The sequence below is a fragment of the Planococcus citri genome, chromosome 3 (assembly GCF_950023065.1).
Source record: "Planococcus citri chromosome 3, ihPlaCitr1.1, whole genome shotgun sequence".
NCBI classification, from domain to species: Eukaryota; Metazoa; Arthropoda; class Insecta; order Hemiptera; family Pseudococcidae; genus Planococcus; species Planococcus citri.
In genome coordinates, this window is record NC_088679.1 from 35,336,283 (window position 1) to 35,358,464 (window position 22,182).

General features: G+C 32.9%; 1 protein-coding gene across 7 annotated transcripts in view; it reads right to left on the minus strand.

Annotated features, from left to right (window-relative positions):
- The window catches only part of Fife (regulating synaptic membrane exocytosis protein fife), a 212,513-nt gene that overhangs the window by 20,170 nt on the left and 170,161 nt on the right, over nt 1-22,182 (minus strand). For 5 of the 7 annotated variants that reach the window (XR_010557979.1, XM_065358812.1, XM_065358813.1 and 2 more), the window contains 4 exons: nt 8,992-9,145; nt 2,089-2,346; nt 1,241-1,448; nt 564-743 (listed from right to left, as the gene is read on the minus strand). Coding sequence is in view for 6 of the 7 variants with exons in the window: in XM_065358812.1 (XP_065214884.1) it covers nt 564-743; nt 1,241-1,448; nt 2,089-2,346; nt 8,992-9,145 (800 nt within the window). In the remaining variant the exon portion in view is untranslated. The remainder of the gene's footprint in view (nt 1-563; nt 744-1,240; nt 1,449-2,088; nt 2,347-8,991; nt 9,146-22,182) is intronic. The other 2 variants (XM_065358814.1, XM_065358817.1) reach the window with 2 other exon arrangements.

Here is a 22,182-nt window from a genome sequence, read left to right on the forward strand (position 1 = left end):
AATTTTCAAAAATCTGCTGAAGGGTCCAGAACTGCATAAACCGGGTTGAACCTTTTTCCAATTCATTTTTAGGAGCGAGGGGGTGGGAAATACAGTACTTACCAAATTTCAGCTACCCAGGTCAATTTGGTAAAATTTTCATTTTTTCGAATTTTTTTCACCAATGATTTTCAAAAATTCGCCAAAAATCAAAAAATGCACTTTATGACCTGAAATTTTGGCTACTTCTCTCTTTATCATGAGTCAAATTTCGCTCTTTTCTGTAATGTGATGGAGGAGGATATCCAACCAACTGTTCAGAGGAACGTCTTCACAATTTTATTGGTGACAACTCGGTGAAAGTTGAAAACTTCACCAGACGAAGTTTCCAAAGTAGTAGCTTGTTTTTTCTCTTCTTCCAGATAAAAATTTTCAAATTATAAAGTACTCAGATGGTTCGAATAGTTATAATTATTTTGAAAAATTGGCTGACTTTTGTTTTCCCTGGTCCTTGTAAAACATCGGAATTAAAAATCCATCCCTATGGCTTTCGACTTCTTACACAGATATAGGTAAAAATATACCTGCGCTATTCGAATCTAACACATTTGAACTTGATTTTTTGCCTAAATTTTTAATTTCGTCATCGTAGCTGTGTTGTTTTGGCACTTGTGACTTTCTACGTGTCCGTAAAGCTGCCGGAATAGGTTTAGGTGCGTTACTTGAGCGTCTATTGCATTCGTTTGGTTCTGGTGCATTATCGTCTATATTAAAATAATATGCAATTCATAAATCAATACAACTGTAAAAAGCTGAGCATTAGAAAGTGAAAATAACTATTTTCTTTAGCTTTAATTCAATACGACGTTATTTCGCGTGACTAAATATTTAGTTATCAGAGTATAGTTTACGATAATTATAGGTACACAAAAAATATTACTCAAGCATCAGCTCGTGTGATTAACAATTTATTCGAAAATTTAAATTATTTCGATAACGTGCAAATTATCGGTTTAACTCTACCATACCATTAAAAATATGGTTACCGATTCAAATTTTTAAAGGACTGCGTGTTGTCATAATTTTAATTATAACATTTTTTTTTAGAGTAGTTAGCAGCTCATTAGCTATTCGTGCTTTATTAGAGATTTTTACCAATATAGCTTAATAAATCTAAGTGCGTTACTTTTCATTATGCTGTGGCTGCTGAAATTAAAACGCACTACCTACTCAACGGAAAAGTATATCATTTTTGGCTTACCTGAATTTCTCTTATCTTTATCTTTATATTGCATGCTTTCATTGGTCGACGGTCTTCGATCGTACGGTGAAGTGGGTCCAGGTGGTTTAATTTGTTGACCAGGTCCGGACGACGAGCCTGACCTGGCAGTGCGTTGTTTCTGTCTCCATTCCAGCTCCCTCTCCCATCTCATTTCTTCGCGTTTTTCACTAGCAACCTTTAACAAAGCCTGCACCCATCAGATTGTTCACCTGCGTAGATCTAGCCTAAGCTATATGGTGCACATAACTCGCGAGAAATTATCATCACCGCAATCGGTGATGAAAACTCGCTGCACAGTAGATAATGGTGGTGCTGGTGGGGCTGAGAGGTGGTAAAGTTTTCGCATATTTTTGATTATCTTGCTCGTCAGGCATAGGATATAAACCGTAATAAACGAGAAGAAACCTTAACCGGCGGCGCACAAAATCCTCGTAATTCGGTAGTCAACAAAAGCCTCATTGCGGTCGAACAGGATATACCTCCAGCAGAATGCAAAGCTCCCTAATATGCGAGGATTTATCCGACATTTTCGGCCCCCGAAATTATTCATAAAAATGCAAATAATTCGCCATTTTGAATATATTTATACGTAAAATGAATCTCGTCTAATAATATGATAATTCTGGTAAAAGTAGTATAAAGGTAGAAAGGAATTTTTTCTGATAAAATACTTATTAATTTTGGTTCGTCGAAGAGTAAATTTTCTACTACTTCTTTTTTCTTAATCAAAAACTTCCTCGTCTCGTCTATAGCTTACGACGAAGACGACGACGATGGTTTTAAAAATAATAATAATAAAAATGAAATCATATTTCAACGCTGCTTACTTTTTCTAGCTCTTTTAACGATGCCGGTGATACATCCGAATGCCTGCGAAGTTCCGGCGATCTCGGCGGCGCCAATCCAGCCCCTAACGATTGTATATTCGTGCCGGAATTCGACGAACTGATTCGAATATCGGAATGTCGTCTTTGTAACGTATCTACGATTGGTACATCTAGTAAACTATCTTGCGAATCTTGAGCTACGATTAATTGTTGTACACTTTGTTGCTTCCGTCTACAAACGCTACACGACCACAGCGACTGTGAAAATATACGTAAATTATATTCTAATCGCTGTACATATAAAGTTGCTACTTGCTAAGATCGTATAAGATGTATACTTATTTAGCTATTTTCTCTTCGCTTAAAATAGCTACTTCGTAGATTACGTGGCAAAACGTCAAATTTAGCATTACTTTAACGCGCCAACGACTTTTTAACCACCTCATGCGCTCGATCTTACAGGTACCTTCGACACAGCTCGATCGTAATTTAATAAAATCTTAAATCGAATCGCGTATCTATTCAGTTATCCTATAACACGCGTCTTCTTCACGCTCGTAAAACAGATTAAATTTAAGCTACTTTTCTCGTTTCCCCAAATTAATTATTAATAACGTCGTCCTTTTCCAAGGCGAATCGTACTATTTTCGTATTTCGATAACGGCGATGAATATTGAAAAATTCCACCGTTTACACATTCCAATAAATTTTCATTAAAAAGCATTCCTACTTCTAGCCTGCGTAAGTCGGTATACTATATGTAGGTACACGTAGTTTTAACTTCCACTACGTATATAACTACATATATACCGTCGTAACCTCCTGTATCAATAAATACCAACAATATGTAGGCCTTAAGTGGGTAAAATTTGTTCGTGACTCCTTTGAAAAAAAAAACAACGAAGAATAAAAGAGAAAAAAGAATCACAAAGCGGTTCTTTTCAAGCCTGATTTTCTTCGTATTTGGAGCCACCCACTCCGAAAACTTCACCTAAAATACTGCATTTACCGGAAAAGGTTTCACCCTCTGCATCCGCTGTATTTCTACCAAAACATCAATATCTCCACATATTTTTTTCCATAGAGCTTTATGGTGTCCATCTACAAGACTTTGTGGATTAAATTCACTTACACCTAGAGTGTGAAATTTTGTTTTCTAAATCAATCAAGCAACGTAACGATGAATTACTTCAAAAAAATGGAGTAAAAAATCGGAGTATCGGGACTCACCAAGAGACATTTTTCGACTTTTCCAAATTTTCAGCAACCTTTCTCCCCTCAAAACTCTATCTACCCCCAAAAGTGATTACATATTTTTTCAAACCAAAATTTTATGTTTAAAAATTGATAGTTTTCATTTTTTTTTACACTGAACGATTGGGTCATATTCAATGAATTTTCAGCTGCCAGGTTGGGATTTGATTTTTTAAAATTTGCTAATTACTATCAAAATGCGATGGATTCCAAAATTTAATTTTCTCCTTCGGATTCCAAATGAAAGGAGGTCCTTCGATAAGGCAATTTTTTCGCACCAGACAGTTATCGACTCGACCATTCTTAAAATGTTGTAATAAATGTCCCAAATACCTACGAATCCACTGTTAGTTAACCCAAAATGACCATTTTTGGGCTCCAGGGGTTCCCAAAGTAGTGAATAAAAAACGAATTTTAGGAATCACTGATGAGTATTATTTTCAAAAACTTTTTCATCGTAAAATATCTGTTTGAACCCGATAAACGTTTTTTTTAGAGCCCCCACTTTAGGCATCCCTAAAAAAGGCGTTTATAGACATTTTTTCAAATAAATTTAAGGACCATTTGAAACACACTAGCAAGTGCTCGATAATTTTTCATTTGATTTTTCCTGTAACTTTCATAATAGATATTTTTTTTGAATCAAATTCTGAGATTTTACTCTTTGAAACAACGTTAAAAACACTTTTCATTTTTCAAAATTTTTGTACTTTTGCTCTCTACGTGAAAATTTTGTTGATTGTCAAAAATTTCCAAACATTTTAGTTTTTCACCAAATTTTTTTTGAATCTCAAAATAGGTGATTTCAAAGTAAGATGTTTTCAAAATCGAAAAACCTGACCTCACTTCATTTTAATTTTTTCAAAGAATAAACATTTTTCTTTGTGAGCTGTCGAAGTTTTTGAAAAAAGAATGAAACGCTATGTTTAGATTTTTCCTTTGTGGGTCCTGGAGAAATTCAGGAGAGAATCGGGAAAGTTTTCGAGTGATGAAAAACTTTGGCCTTTCGTTTTCATCTGCATTTTCAAATTTAGCTCCAGGAGTCAACATACCTAATCGCTTTGAGAAAAATTAAGAGGATCTTTTTGATTTACAATACATTTATGTGAATGGTGATTAAATCGGTCGTTTTTTTCGAATATGAAAACCCAATTTTTAATTTAACTGCTCTTCTGTAAATTTTTGAAATCCATTCGTTGAATTACCAAATTCGGAACTTTGAAGAATTAAGTTACCTACCATACTATCTCTTGTAATATTGTATCAAATGCAAAAATATGAATATCTAGTTATGGAAAAGGAGTTGCGAATAAGACAATTGACCAGACTTTCTTGAAAAAAGACCGGATTCAACGATCGTTTCAACTTGTTTTTGAAAAGAATCAAACAAAGAGTTGACTTGAAGTTGACTATGAATTATACGAGAAAAAACTCGTTTGCCTAATCTCACTGTAATATTCACTTAAGATAACGATGAATTACATTTGTCAGGTTGTGTTTTTAAGAGCTTGTTAGCTGTTTGTTGGAACCAGAAATTTTGTCAATTCATGTATAGGTATATTTTGAGTGAGAAAAGATTTGATGTCGTCAGCTGTGATGATGGTAAGGGGGACAGGGTATTCGCAGATTTTGCATAAGTATCAACAATTTCGTTTCCAGTGATTCCAATGTGGCTGGGAACATACATAAACTGAATAATAAAGTGGGAATTGTGTAGCTCAAATAGTTTTTTAAGAATATTTTGAACTATAGGGTGATCGAGAAAATAGGTTTTGTATAGAAATCAATGAACTTAAGGAATCACTCTGGATCAAAAAATGTTTGTTATCTGGTTCAGAGGTGAGTATATCTCAGAGGCAATGATAGATAGCAGTGAGTTCAAAAGAGTAAATAGATGAACAGTTTGGGAGTTTGAAATTTGAAATTGCACCATTTATAGAGTATGCATATCTAGAATGATGATTTGGTGCTTTTGATCCATCTGTGAAACAGAGGTTGAATTCAGGATATTTTGATAGAAGTTCCAGATAGTTATTTTTAATTACTAATGGGGAATGACTTTTCTTTGAATAATTGAAGAGCTCTATTCCAAAGTGGGTTAAGTCACTTTTTCTCCAAAAAAATCGTTTAAAATTTTTGAGGCTAAAATTTGTTCTGTTTGCAAAGGTCGGTGCACCTTTCCTTTCTTTGGACATAGATCAATTGAAGAGTGATATTCCAAAACTCGCTTTGTCCATTTTTATCAAAGTTGAGTTTTCAGCGGTACCTGGTAGATGAAATATTAACTCACATTCCTACATCATCAACCTACCAAAATGAGGTGTTGCACTCACCTAAATAGCCAAATTACTAAAAATTTAAAAAAAAATAATGTTCCTAAACGCGCTTTGTTCATTTTTATTGACATTTTTTTCAGCAGTATTTAGTGGATGAAGTGTATACCTACACTCCTACTTCATAAATAATCCACCCAAATAAAGTGTTAAACTCGCCTAAAAAGCCGATTTACCCGTTTAAAGGGAAACTGTTTTTCCTCTTTCCTGAAAAGTTGTGAAAATGGACAAAGCGAGTTTTGGAATATCACTCTTCAATTGCTTGCAGAAAAATTCACTTTGAAAAATCGATGACTTAACCCACTTTTGAAGTGAAAAACTTCGTAAAATGTGCTTTTTTTGAAATGACTTAACCCACTTTGGAATAGAGCTATTCAATTATTCAAATAGTAGTCAATTTGGAGAGGTTTCAGCAGCCATAGAGGGTAGGATATTGGTTTTTGAACGAGAGTTTTGGGGTACTTTCAAAAAATGAATTTATACAAAATAATTACATTTTTAAAACAAAGACAGAAAGAAAAATAAAGAACTAAAAAAAAAGACGTAAATTACAGTAGGTACCTTTACCACATATCACCATATCTAATCACGCACAAAAAAATCTCACATTGTCACACCACCACACCCGCACAATACCTAAGCTTCAAAATACAATTTCATTTCCTGCTAGAACATAAAATTAATCCCAGCATCGTCATTCGTCGCGGTCACGCTCATATAATTTTCTGATTATCGAAACATTCAATTTTGTAAATCACTCGAACACACGCAATTTTTTCCGTCAGCAAATCCGACGCGACAACGACACTTTCATTGTCGGATATACGAGAAAACCCCCTGTAGTTTTTCATCGTATCACCTTTAAAATCCTTAAAAATGCAAAACGAACGAGTAAAAATCTCGTCTATGGGTATATACGTATGTACTTCTCAATCGGCAAGTTGGAAAATAATTTATTCAACTCAAATAATAAATCAAAGGGAATCAAACATGGCGTAAAACCTCGTTTATTATCCCATAATCGGCTTATATGGTAAAATGAAACTTCATTTCAAATCCCGAATGAAAGACATGGTAAGAGCTCTTTTACCTATATATTTGTAACAGTCGACTTTTGATTAAATGAAACCGAGTATACTATATACGCATTTCAAATAGGTACATACATAGTTACAAGCGCCAAAAAGCACCCCCTTTTACATAAACGCAACTAACTATATTGATAATACATTTATAAACCTTTACGGAAATCTTTCGATATCTTCTTTAATATATAGTAGGTTATACTAGCTTTTTAAATCATTCCAACACGTTGGCACTTTTTTTATTTTTTTTTAAATAGAGAAGTAAGTAGGTACCTATAGGTATTTTTGGTCTAAAAACATGAATACTTACAACAGCAATTTTGCTTCATTTTTTCCCCCATTTTGATGAAATTATTTTCTTTACTACAACAACGTCCAAAGTCAAACGAAAAGTCCAACTTGTAAAATCTCTAATTAGTACAAAACCTAACGGGCAGTGTTCTTGTTTCAACAATACTGCTCCTTCAATTCGTATAACCTTGTACTTTGTTTATTTGAACTTTTCGTTCGAAAATTTTATAACCAAATAAATTATTAACGGAGCAAAAAAAAAATTGGTACTTGACAGGGTCTCTCGACATTTCACGTTCATCACTTTTCATTTTTATCATTCAGGTAGTCGCGTTGGCGCAGGCGGAGGTACTCTCATCATGAGTAATTAAACAAGAACACCGTTGTTGTTTCAAAACGAAATAATTACAAGGTGAAATTAATTTTCATCATTTTAATTCCTCTCGCAATTAAACTTTTATATTTGAGCATTCAAATTAACTATAAACTTCCCCTTCGCCAATTATTCACTCGAGAGTTGGAAAAATTAAAAAATAACATTGCTTTTGTCAGTTAAATTTTTCCGTTCTTTGGTTCTTTTTTATGGTAGCTATAGTCAAAAAAGAACTTGAAAGATTTTAAACAATAAGTATGTACCAGAACCAGGTTTGATGGTGTTGATGTGTCAGAATTTATACCAGAATAATAACTACGAGTTTTAAAAATATCGATGTTTGAAATAGTACGTATAATTATAGCTGCTATACAGGGGCGAAAGTGGACGATTTCTCATCGAATGTCAAAATTTTGCTTTGAAAAAAAAACAAGAATTTCCATTCAGTTTTTAGAATCACTTAGGTAGTACTCTGAGTTTTCAAAAAAGTCTCAATATTTCATGAAAGAAATAGGATTGGAAAATCACGGAAGATAGCAAAATAAAAAGAATGTCTTTTCAATAGAAAAAAAAACGACTGAAAGCTAAGCTTTAACATGGCACATGTTGCCCTCGAAAGAATTTTTTTGACCATGAAACCGATTTCAGTCACCGTAACTTAATTTAATAGAAGGATGCAGTAGTCTTGAATTTTCTTTTTGATAAATGACCGGAATGAAATTGGTTAAAAGTAAAAAACGGAAAAAAATGCCGGCAAACGAAACACTGCTCTGGTAACTTTTCTCCAATGGGTGAATTTTTCGCGTAGGTAAAAATGTATAACAATTTTTTATTAATTTTCAGTGCCTCGCATCACGTGTAAAATGAAAGAGGAGTAGATGAAATACCTACGCGATTATACCCATTTTCGAGTTGGTATTCCACGAAGATAAATATATCAAAAAAACGTAAATTTTAACAAATTTCAATCAAAAATCGCAAATGCTTTCACGAGATTAAATTTTTTTGGCGTAAATGGCCGCGGGCAAAGCGTTGGCAAGATTTACTAATAACGTGGTCCAATGAGAAGGCATAATATTTTCAAAGATTTATAATTTCAGCAACAAGATTAATCGGTTGCTTCGAGGAGGCGCTCAGTGGCGGCACCGTCGACGAATTTAATTTTCTAAATGCGCGCCACCGTCGCGTCGTCGGTCCGTGCGAGCGGCGTTTTAAAATTCAAAACCGGTAAACGACGTCATCGAGCATTGTTCGAAATTTATTTCGCAACTTTTACGACGCGTTAGGCGTATTAGTAAAATTACCCCACATGTTTTCGACCTTTTTCAAACTCTCATAAACCAAAGTACCTACGTACATACATACGAGTATAACGTATAGGTACGTAGTTTATGTATAGGAAGAGGTACCGTACCTTGTTCATAGTATACACGCTAGATGAGAAACTCTATACGTTAAAGTCATAGCTGTGTAGCTATCGATCTGCTCCCTACACCGCATCAGGCACTCGCTACCTTATGGTGCACGTCTGGTTAGCCGAAGAAAAATAAGCCAAGAAAACACTTACTTCATCTTCGTTCTCTCCTAATTGCGAATAGGAAGCGCAGTCTTCGCATACTTTCATTTTACAACCGAAACATATTCTCGAGTAATCCTCTGGTTTGAAGCTTTTCAGGCACACACGACATGATCCCGCTCGTCTTCCAGGTTGCTCCTTCGAACTGCAAGAAAAAATAATAACGTTTTTATTAATATCATTTAGTACCTCTGTTAACTACCTGTAGCCTGTAGCCTGTAGCTGAACGTTATTCATCTTGTACAGTATATAATACATCAAATCAACCCTGGCGTTTTATATGAATCGTTGAATGGAACCCGAGCACACTTTTTGGTACAGGGTATACACAGGGAATAGGTATGCATACAGGGTAGAGCAATTGAAAAGAACTGTTTTTAATTTCAACAGGAAAAAGACGTATGCTTGAAGGGTATAAGTATACCTGTTTGGGGAAAACTGGGTATATATAAGCTCAGAAAATTTTTTAAAGTCATGAAATCGGTCCCTTAGTCCGATGAAAGCTCCAAGTTTGAAACTTTTTATATGTTTCTGTAGATGATGTAGGTATAAAAATTATTATTTGCCTTATTTCAAATACATCATCTCAAGGAGATACCCACCTATAATTGAATCGGTGAGAACAGAAAGAGGCTAAGTCCATTTTCGCATTTTTCAGGAATAAAAAAAAGCTGTTTTATTCAAAAATCAAAAATGTTTGGTAAACATGCTTAAAGTCATTGAAAGAGAACCCCAAGACACAATTTTTAGCCCAGTTTTTGTCCAGGAGAATTAGCATATTTCATAGGGAAAAGTTTGATAACAAGCTGAATTTCGGTATACAAAGGTTTTTTGATACGCTGAACACAAATTTTTGTGGACCCCCAAGCCCCCCAAATTCGGTTTTTGGCGTATTACTCCGAAAATATGCATTTTTATGCAAAAATGTTTCATATCGATTTTGTTCTCCTCTAAATTCCCCGTCGAATGAGGGGTCAGCGAAGTTTCCAACCCCAAGGGGGGTGGACCTATGGTCACTCAAAGTAGGGATGTTTGGAAAAATTTCCAAAATTGTAATTGAGATGGTTCATATTCCACTTTTCATGCATGAAAAATGTATTCAATAACGTCACAATCCCTAAAGAGGGTCAGTAGGTACTCAACATATTCCTGTCTCCGCCCCTGCCCCCTCCTAGTCCAGCCTAATGAGTTCAACTGATAAGACACCAATAAGAAAAAGTTTCACTTGAAGCTGAATTTTGGTATACGGGGTTTTTTGATACACTGAAAACGAATTTGAGGAGTTCGGGTAAATTCGATGTACGCTTCCCCCTTTTTGTGGACCCCAAGCCCCCCAAATTTGTTTTTTGCGTATAAGTCCAAAAATACGCATTTTTACGCAAAGATGCTTCTTATTGATATTGTTCAACTCTATCGAAAAAAAAAAAAAAAGTCATTATACGCGTCCAGTAGGTGTATCTTCAAAAACATTATGGCAGCTCTTGGGGGAACGAGCTAATAACACAGAGAAATATTTCCCGAGAAAGACAATTTAAAATAAAAAAGCGAATAATAATTCATTCGTTTCAACACAAGCGCATAACTGATGGAAAAAATAAAGGAAGAGGGGAAGGGGAAGTATTAGAGAGGTCAGTTGTGATGGGGTTTGAGTTATGAGACTTGTAGAGTTCACCATAATATGATTTTTTTGGCATGATTTTATAACTAAACTTTTTAAACTTTTCGTATCAACAGTCGGTGTATTTTTGAAAAAAAAGTAGCCACCTATAACTACAACTTAATTCAAAAAACCTGTAATATTTGTAGAGAGAACAGTTAATTTTTAACGGAATAAAGAAAAAAAAAAAACAAAAAACTTTCATAAGGTAAAAATGTAATATCTTAATTATTGTAAATCGTGAAATCATTCATGTTAATAAAATCCCTAACTAGTTTGCCGTAAAAATCGGTGCATTATTCTACATATACCTACCAAAATCACACTCCGACTTTAAAATCATCTGATCTTACACAAAATTCTTTTACGTTTTTCACCTACTGAGTGTAAATTTGAAAACCACCATTATTTCACCCTTGATCTCTCGAGAGCAGTAGTAGAGAAGAGGATCTCAGTTAGGGTGGGTCACCTTAAAATTTTTTTGAAAAATTGGAGAAGCAATCACAATTTTTTTTTGTTTTCTGACTCGAACCATCACTATTAGCCCGAGTCGAAGTTTCAAATTTTGAAATCTACAATGGAAATTTTCAAAAAACAAAACAAAAAAAACATAGGGAGAGTGATCTTTAATTTAAATCACCTGGCCGATTAAAAAATAGTGTATGAATGGTTTTTATCAGTAATAATTGAAAATCGATGTGTCAAAAACGTGAATTTTTCGTATGTACAAAAAGTGCATAATATTTTGGAAAAATGAGTATGGAAAATAATCATACGATGATTTTGGATACATTTTTAGTTAAATTTGATGCTATCATTGTACAGTAATAATTTTCATCATGTTTTGACAAATTTGGATTTTTCTTGTTGATGCAAACTCCATGTGAAAATGAGTAAAATTTTATCCAAAAAATTTCGATTACTGAAATGTTATATGAATCATAATAAATTGATTCTGATGAGTGGAAACATGTTTTCTAATGATGTACGAGTAGTTACCTAAAATAAATTTTAATTAACATTTTTCAAAACAAAATTTTCAATTTTTCGAGTGACCAACATTTGGCACCAATTTTTTTTCATTTTGAAATTTGATTTTGGGATGGTTCTGAACAATATATCGGCGGATTTTCCATTATTAGTGCCTCAACCCGCTTAAAAGAATGAGTAAAGTGGTCATTCTTTTTGAAAATGTAAAAAAATCACAGAAAAATTTTTGTGCCATATGTTGGTCAATTTTTGCGCTTGCCAAATTTTTAATGTCGATCAAGATTTGGCATTTGTTTTATTCAAAATTCAAGTGCTCATAAGTATGTAATCAAGTTTTTCAGGTTGCAGGTTCCACTTCACACTTTTGGGTTTCATTTACTGTCTACTTTTCATACATTTCTTGAAAATTGGAATTGAAGGGGTGACCAAGATTTGGCACGTATTTGTATATAGTACCGAATCTTGTTTTTTGGTGATTTTTTTCAAACGTGGTTGGGGAGGGAAAAGAATGATCTTTTTAAACACAACCCCCACAAAAGGTAGTTAAATAATGAAATTTTGATATGCTGGTTTGAAATTCACCTTCTGACCATCACAGCCTCCCCCAGGAAACCTCAAAATGCCCCGATCAAGATTAATTGGTAGGTACTCTCCCTTACTCTGGAATTTCTGTATAGCCAATTCTGGAATATAAAATCCCAGTCCTGTGGAAAAGTTGTGGTTCAAGTCAAATATTCCAGAAAATTTTCCATATTATTTTGAAGCCCCTTGAATTTTTCAAATCCCTTATGCGGAAAAATTCAGTGTGAACATCTCTTAAAACTAAATAGTTTTTCCAAGATCTTGATACCAAAAGTACAATCCTTCTTCCTTCAATTTTAGTCAAATTTTGAAAAAATTAAAAATCGTTCAGCGTATCTTATTTATTTTCTAGATCCGATGCTCCTGAATCTCACACAATAAATCTCCCACAATAAATCTCCCAATTTCAAAAAAAAAAAAAAAAAAAATGAAAAATGGTTATTTAATGGCTTGGATTGGTTTTCAAAGGAGCTAATATGGTTCATTTCGAATGCAACAGGCTCTCAAACATAAGTCTGTAGAGAATAAATACTTCAAGAGTGCATTTTTTTAATTTTTAGTTGGTACATGGAACATACGTAAATATTGACATTTTTTTACTTTTTTTTGAAATTGTTCTCAATCTTTGCTCGAGATAAGTAGGTACTATTTTTGCGTTTATTTTTTTCTTCAATAAATGGCGTGGCAGCAACGAGGTACATATTCTCCTATTATTTTACGTAGGTAGTTTATTCCTGCAAATTGTAATTTAAAACCCTTTGTCATTGGTAATTGCCCCACCCTGTATACAAAATATAGACATCTACATCACCATCCTGTGTGTAGTTAAACTCGGCTAGGTAACAGGTACTGTTGCTTTATTGCATTTTCCCACATCAATGCATATAGTACCTACGTATATGTATAGCACACCATGCGTCGTCGTCGTCATCATCATCACAGATGAGATTACAAGTACTAATGTGTTTTTCTTACACATATACGTATATACCTACACTACATACCTACTTTACAGCGTGTGCATATCATCAATTTTCGCGTACATACAACACGTACCTATATCGCTATTATTAACCCTGAAGGCGCTCTATGCAATTTGCATCAGTACGCTGCTGTGCGAGCAGCATAGTATCATCTTTCTCTATCGCAGCCCATGCATTATAATTGTACTTGGTAGTTGGTACGCGGTAGTGAAGTTACCACGCTATAATACGGCTCGTATGCAAATTAATAATATACCAGACGATTCATTATCAAAAACATTAACGCTGTTTAGCCTACATTTTACCGGTACTTGGTTCGTGGGATGTTTTTGCCCCTGCTCGTGCTCCTCGCTCTATCTTTCCAACGTATTTATAATCGTATTTTACGTAAAACGCGATGTGTAGCTTGACATCGTATCTCTGTATGTGTAAAAATGTCACAAACAATTACGTTTTTTAGTTATTTTTTCAAATCTTTTTTTCGTATTCTATTTCAAGAATATAATTTCTGTCGATAACTTCGGTATAACAGTAAATTGTAAGCATTTTTTTTGACCGAATTATCTAATCTCATTGAAGAATTAAAAAAAATATATGTGTATTTTAAAACTAATTTCAAAAAAATACATTTTTTTACATTTTGAGATGGTAACGTTTTTTCTCTTGGTCTAAGGAAATGCGAAATTGGGTATCTAGACCTATAGGTACCAATTATAGATAAGTATTTCACTAAAATGAGAATATGCATTTTTCTTTAAAAAATAATCCTGGAAAGTGGATAAAAGGTATTCGAGGTATTATTTTTTGTACCTACATAGCTAGCATGATTTTTTATTTTCATTCGCAAGGTTAACAGAAAAAAAGAACTTGCTTTATACATCATTTCAAAGAAACGATAGGCTACCTAATGTATTTTTCATGACCTTCATGACGAATGGTCATCATACAGATTTATCGCAAAGTTAGGAAATTTCCAGAATTTTCTTTTGAGAAAATCAAGGCAAGTAAAAAAGAGATGAAAAAAAATTATAAGAGCTCCACAGCCTTCGTTCAATCAATCTAGATTTCGAATCTTTTCTCTTTACAAAAAGCAAAAAAAAAAAAAAATGTAAAAACGAGAAAAAATACTTTCTTAAAATTTAAAAACGGAAATCCATTTGAAAAAAAATAACGAAGATTTTTTTCAAATTTTCATTTCGTACCTATTTACTAAATACCGTGCTGCTTTCCAATCAAAAAATTAAGGTAGGTAAAGTTACCGACATTATTTAAATTTGAATGCTTTGCCGTTTAATTCCAACTAAATTCCTTTATTAAAACCAAAAAAAAATCTTTAAAAAAATTGAAAAAATACTTCTCTCGAGTTTACTATACTTATCTTTTTATTAATTTTGAAAAGGTCGCTTCGAGAAATTGAACACTAATATTTGAATACCTGGGTATCTTATTTTTTCTCCTAAGGAATTTCATAGCTTTTCAATATGATTTTCCGATATTCTCAGCATATCATAATTGGAGAAAATTTTATTATTTTTGTTGTTTGAGAGAAAAAAAAACACTCGCTTTAAAAAAAAGTAGGTAGGCAGTAGATAAACTGAATTTTGAAAACAACTATCGCCTAACGACATCAATAAAACTCATAAAACTCAGAATCAAATAACCAACTGGAATCCATCGCATGATTCGATTTATGCAAGTTAAAAATTTCAATGAAAATAAACTTTCATTATAATACCTACAATTTTCGACATGCCACGTGCAGAATTACGAGCAACAAATACACGTTCACGAATTCGTAATCCTTTTATTCGCTTATTTCAAAGTAAGATAAATTTATTAAATTTTGCTTAATTATTGCTTGTGTGAAAAGTTGGGAAATTTATGATACTGCTCGTTGCCTATCTAATTTTATCGTCACATGTTCCACTTAACGGTATTCGTTTCGTAAACCTTTTATAACTTAGGACTTGTCTATACACTGCTGAATATCTTATTCATTGTTTAATTTTTATCTGGTGAATGTATAACGTCGAAAGAAAAATCTCTTTACCTTGAACAAAAAGCCTAGATATACACGAATTTTCCTTTCGTTCTATTTCCTTTCTTTCTAAAAAAAAAAAAAGAAGCACGAAAATAGGAAATCTGAACACGTATGCTCGTCCAGACTCGCAATAAACTTAACCCCGAAAAACGAAAAGCAATTTCTCATTCCATTTCAGTGCTCAAAAAAATTTATCCATCGGCATTGACGTTCTTCGAATATCTTTTTCCACTTCTGTTCCTTTATCGATTCCCATATATTTTTCCAATGCTAGTTATGAAATTACCTTGGAAGAACGATCGCAAAACAACTCGTTAAAATTAAGCTTGCGATAATCTAACTATTACATATGGTATTGTTTCTGCCTTGTTCTATTTTTTTTTTCGAATTGTAAGAAAAAAATTACATACGAAACATAATAGATGAGTAGGTATTTATTTGAGGTGAGGGAGCCTAAATTATATTTTTTTTGGATAGGTACATAGGTAAGTATATCTACTTTTAAAAAATCAAGCAATCAAGAAAAACTTTCTTTGAAATTGGTATAATATAGGTAAGTAGTTGTAGGTTTAAAAAAATTGTTTTAAATTAAAATTTTGAAATTTTCCTTGTCGAGTAACGTTGCCAACATCCCATACCCCTCCAATTTTTGTATCAATTAAATTTATTTGCTGTTTAATAGAAAATTGACATGAAAAACAGGAGGAGGGGATGGAGGCACAACGAAGAAGTCTCAATAATCAGCTGTTAGGTATTTCCCATGGGTAAGTATATTATGTGCTAAAAAATAGATGAAAATTCCTTCAAAAAGTTATTAGTTTTTTAAATTATCAACTCAGGCCTCCGCCTTTTCAAAAAAAATGTGAAAAGAATACCATAACATAAGGACATTGTTTTGAGAGGAAAATCTAGCCTGTAACGCTTATAGGTTAATCGGATTAATTGGAATTTGATTTTTTTTGGCTAGAATGCAGTGCAAAAAAAAATCAAAAAACCAATGGATTGTGAATTGATCCTCAATTATTCTTCTCAAAATTTCCAGTCCACAAGCTGATAGGAATTTGTTGCATGAAAAACACAATTTCTTTACACAGTTCGGCGAGGGGAGAGAAATGGTCGAAATTTTCTGGCCCTAAAACTTGTTGACAACGTTTTGCGGAAAGTTTTGATGAGAAGATAGAATTTCAGTTATTGAAGATTATTTTTTTCAACAATAAAAATAAACGAGATCAATGAGTACCTACCTAATCAAAATAAACTGTCGAGTTTTTCAATATTTGTAAAAATTCAGCCCAATACTTTGGAAAATTGAGTCCAAATTATTTTAATGCAAATTTAATTGGGGAGGGGGGCGTAGTGCAGTTGGAAAATTATTGGCAATCGTGCGTAATTTTCAGCTATTTTAATAGGTAACTCTGGATAATTAGTTCCATTGGGATTATACCTGTTATTTCATCGTCAATTGGAAAAATCTGTGATATGTATTTTTCCATCAATTACTCTGTTCAGAAAAAGATAAAATTTTTTCTGAAAAAATTAGAATGAGATTTCCCTTATCTCACTTAGCTACGTATACAAAAATTTACCTACTCGTGTCCCTCGAGGGTATAAAATCAATAATCGAACAAATTGCCGATATGTTTAATCAACATTGCTTCAATCATACCGCACAATCAAACAGACCAGGCCGTTGGAAATTAATAAAATTCAAAACCATCCGAATATAATAAAGTTTTTATAAAAGTAAAAACACAATATTAAATATTCTTCGAGCAATCTCGTATTGTAAATAAAACGATTCAATTTCTCGCCAACAATTCTATGCTGGTAATAAGGTGAAATTCTGCAAAAAATATCGTATACACATTTTAAACAAACAATAACCAAACAAATGAATATTTTCATAACAAAATAAACCACTTTCGTGCAGCGTTTCGTGCTCGTGTATAGTTTTTCAATAAAAACACCAACATTTGAATGTAAAACATCGACGAAAACTTTACTAAAACTATATACAAGTTGCATGTATTCAAATGAGGAGCTTTCTTTACTCGGTCGATTCGCTTTTCAAACAGAAATCCTTTTATATTATGTAATTAATTCATTCATCTAGAACCGAAATTACAAGCATCTTATATTCGTGTAAGGATTCTCATTCTGCGCGACTTTCCATTAAAAAATTTTTCTCAGCGACAATTATAGCTGCAGGGAAATATAGTGGAAAAAATATCCTTCGAAATATTATACTACTACACAATACGGCCGTCAAATAAACCCTTTTCTGATCTTGGAAATTAATTCGTATCTTGGTGGTATTCGTGGAAGCTGCGGAATAAAATTCATAAACCGAATTTAATAATCCACATTCTTGTCTTTATGGAGCGGCGTTTTGCTATGCTTCTTTTTCAACATCTCATTTTCAATGTGAAATAAACCAAAACCGTCCTCCTTTTCTTATACGAGCGCGCTTCGTCAGGCATTCCAAAAACTTCTTAATTATAATGTCGAATGAATGAACGAACGAACGCGAAATAATAAGGCGAAATTTTTTCATCAAACCAAATCCACTTGTTACGTGTCGTTTTTCTGCTTGTCCGATTACAAATTTTTGCCACTTTGGAAATTTTTTAATAACACGTCGTCGACGCTTCAATCGAATCATTTCTTCCTCGCCTGATCTTGACTCGACTTCGACCATAACGACGAAATTTTTTAATAAAAATTGCTTCAAGTACGAGTACATTCAAGCTCCTAGAGGTTGGTTGCAGCTCGTCTCCTAGACAGTATTTTTTAATAATCGTACACTCTATACGTTATGTAGGTGGTATCCACGAGAGAAAAAAAGGCACAGATCGAGAAACCTCTGTACACCGATCTTCACCCCCTCAAGCTAGATTTCACCTATTTCCATATCGTACATTACACACCGTAACACGCGGATTCCAAAATATACGACTGAAATTTTCTACCTTTGATAATTACGTTAACTATGGCGATGGTGGTGATGGCAAAAGTACATATTATAACAAAAGGTTTCCCAGTGCGAATACGTAGATATGTGTACGTGTAACTATAGCTAGTGAAGGCTCTCTCTCTCTCTCTCACTTGCTCGCTCGTCATACGCGAAATCCCACAACTACAGATTTTTTTCACCGATCCTTTCGACGAAGCTGCTCCCTACCAGATAACATTAAAAGCGCGGCTTAGCCGACTCTAAAAAGAAGATCAACAGGAATTAATTCCGCGTGCTACGATATCATTTAAAAGCTGTACTCGGTGATAAAAAGTTGGTAAAAATGCGTAAAACGTTTGCTAATCATTTCGCCCTACCACCATCATCCTTCATTTCGCCGTAAAGATTATTTTAAAAGTAGAAAGTTTTTTAATTAACCTTTTAGAAGACAATCGTGATACTGAACGGTGAAATTTTTACCTCGGTTATGAAAAATTTTTAAATTTACATTTTACCTATACAAAAATGGCAAAACTCGAGTAGAAAAAAAAACACCCTAGGATTATATTCTTATTAATTATGCCTCTTTTTTTCTCTTTTCTCGACTGTTTTTTCCTTTTTTTCTTTAGTCGTCGTGTTTCTTTTTGCAGTATTTCTAATTATGTATGGCGCGGTGCGTCCTCTACGAATGAATATAATTTCGTCATTTTTTGAATTATTTTTTGACAGTTGCTAATTAATTTATTCTCGCTCGCTTTCAAGTGCTTTTTTGTATTTTTTTTTTAATGCACAGGTGACTTTGAATTTTACTGCACATTTAGAATTTTTCACATTCTGTAAGTTGATTAAGAACCGTTGAAATGTCACATCAGCCATTGAACTCGACAAAATAAAGATAGGTACCTACAAAAATATTTTCATGTTTCTAAGCTGAAGACAGAACCATCTAAACTTGTTTATGGCATTTACATTCCGAGGAAATGAAATTATTTCAATTTATTCGAAACACCTTGAAGCTACAAATACCCAGGTATACCTAAGTGAAACGCTATCATAATTCCAAGGTAAATTGTGCAACTATGCACCCTTTGAAAAATATCACCATTTTGTTTCATTTTTCTCACAGATATGTACTTTTGAGAAATAAAAATGAATATGTAGAATAGATGCAGAATTCAAGAAAGATTTCAGCTGGATTTCAATACATCTACGAGTAGGAGGCAAAACATGAAAAAATAACAATTTATTGAATCCCAGGTTGCATATTGAGGAGAAAAAGAAGGCTAAAAATAAACCAATTATACGCATTCAAATTGTTAAATCTTTCACACAAGCGTATTTTTTGGTCAATTTTATTCATTTTTTGCTAAACTTCTTCGGTATAGAAAAGAACCACCGGTACAAGTACCTAGTTCTATGTATCAGCAAGTTCAATGAACTTTCATTCTTAAAAATTGGTTGGCTCAAAAGGACGTTCTAAATTTTTTCCTCTTAAAAATAGAACCGCAATTTTAGCTAAATATACCTACTCGTATTTTCAAAATTCATTGAAATTAAATAAAACTTCACGCTCAGCGCAAAAATGGCAATTTTGTAACTTCCACTTTAAAATTAGAGATTCTGATCACCAACAAAAAGATTTTATTGGCAACTTTCGCGATTGATTTTCATGAAAACTACGCTCGCAACTTATACTACAAATGAACTGAAATTTTCCCATTGAACTCAAAAATATCCACTGTATTTATGATTTTCACTTTGGTCTCAGGAATATAATCTTGCAGAAAAATTTTGATAAGTCAATAAAACATAAATTCTCTAAAAATCTATCCAAAAATATTAAAATTCAACTCTGAACTTGAAAATGGTGAAAAATAAAAAATCGAAGGTTCAAATTTCAAAGAATTCTGGAAAATATTGTGGACTTCTGATTATTTTGCCTCTACTTTGAAGGAATTCTTAAATGCATTGACTTTTATTGTTAAAATAATTTTTCTTGGATGCAGGAGGGTTTTTAACAATTTTTACTACACATTTTTGGCGGAATTTCACCAAAATTTCACTATTTTTTTGTCAATTTACAGTGGTCTTAATGTGTTTCTTTTGTGTTTTTTTTCAAGAGTGTTCAAGTTAATTTCTATTTACCTAAGAAAGAGGCGAGAATGGTAACGAGAATGTTTAGAAGATTAGTGGGGGAGGGGGGGGGGTGGTTAAGGTTAGAATATATTCACAAAGAAAATTACAACTGATATAATTATGTACTAGTTAGAGTGTCTATTTAATTGTATGCGCTTGCACCGAAATAAGAACTGGGAACTATGTACATACTATAGCTATACACTTGTATATTTGTGATAAATTTACAAATATACACCTTATAACAACACACAGATTAGTAAGACGAAGTACATATAACTAACTGTACCTTATACAATAATAAGAAAATACTATACACATACCAAAACAATGATGAAAAGGAATCCGTGTTCACAAGAGACCTCTTCAAATAGTAACATATATCACAACAATTCAAGGGCTTGACGTAAAAAACATATATCGCAACAATTAATAGAATCACATATCACAATATGACACGCACAAAGGGCTGAAGTATTGATCAGGTACCCGAGATTATCATCTTTGATCACATATAGTGCCAGGACATACATAAGCATAACAGACCAAATTTTCCTTTGTATTTCTTCACCGCAGCTACTTAATGTAGTGAGCCTCGAACTGTTCCAGTCACTTTGGGGTTCGGCTTAAATCGGAGTTAACACATAGACTAAGGAGGAGAATAATACAGTCACAATCATAGTATCACATACTGGCATGGATGCTACCTCACACCTACATAATTTCAATGTACGTTTCCAACATTTTTTCATTACAATTTTTTGACAAATTTTATTGGTTTTATAAATTTTTTAACAATAAGTACTTACTTAATTGCTGTTTTGATAAATTCTACTGATATTTTACCATTATTTTGATGATTTACAGGCATATTAATGCTTTTTTTTGAGCATTTTTACATAATTTTAGGGTACCTACATTTTTTTTTCTTGAATATATTATACTCACTGGAAAGTTGACAACGAGCAGTGTTTCACACAATTTTCCCTTGATTTTGTTTAATTTTATAGAAATTTTCACATCCGTTTTCAATATTTTTTTCAGTATTTTTATATATTTAAAAAAAAAAATTTAACGAGTTTTAATGACATTTTACGCAATTTTCGTTGATTTTTTGTTTGTTTCTATAGTTAAGTAGTATACTTAATTTTATTGTTTTTTGTTGATTTACAGCCATTTTAATGATTTTTATGAACGTTGCAATTTTAGTGAATTTCATCAAAATCTCGTCATTATTTTGTAGGTGATTTACAGTGGTATAAAGTTTTTTTGTGGAATTTCACATCATCTCAGCACCATTCTTTTAAAACGTTTTTTAAGTATATGAACTTTTTGCAAATCCATAAATTCCATTATTAAATTTTGATGATTTTATACACTGATTTTAATACTTCTTTGAGTGATTTTTATATCATTTTAACACGTTTTGGTTTTTGTTATCAACTTTTTCATGTATTTTTGGCAATTTTTGTGTAATTTTATAATTTTTTGGTGATTTACAGCAATGAACAATGTTCCTGCTTTATTGAACGTTTTTTTAGGATTTCAACAGGTTCTGACACAGATATAAATATGTACCTACTTATTAAACTGGATTGGAAACTTACTTATAACATTTAAAATGTACAGAGAAACATGTCTCAAAAAGGTGTGACCTATTTTATTTTGAGGGTGAAGCTTCAAAATGTCAGTTTCAATTACCTATACCTACTTCAGAAAAGTTTGAATGATTGAAACCGAAAGAAGGTAGCATCAAGAGTGTTTTAGATGAGTTATTGTGCGAAAACTTGCAATTGTGAGTTTTCTATTCTACTTTTATCGAAATCAGCTGATCTTTACC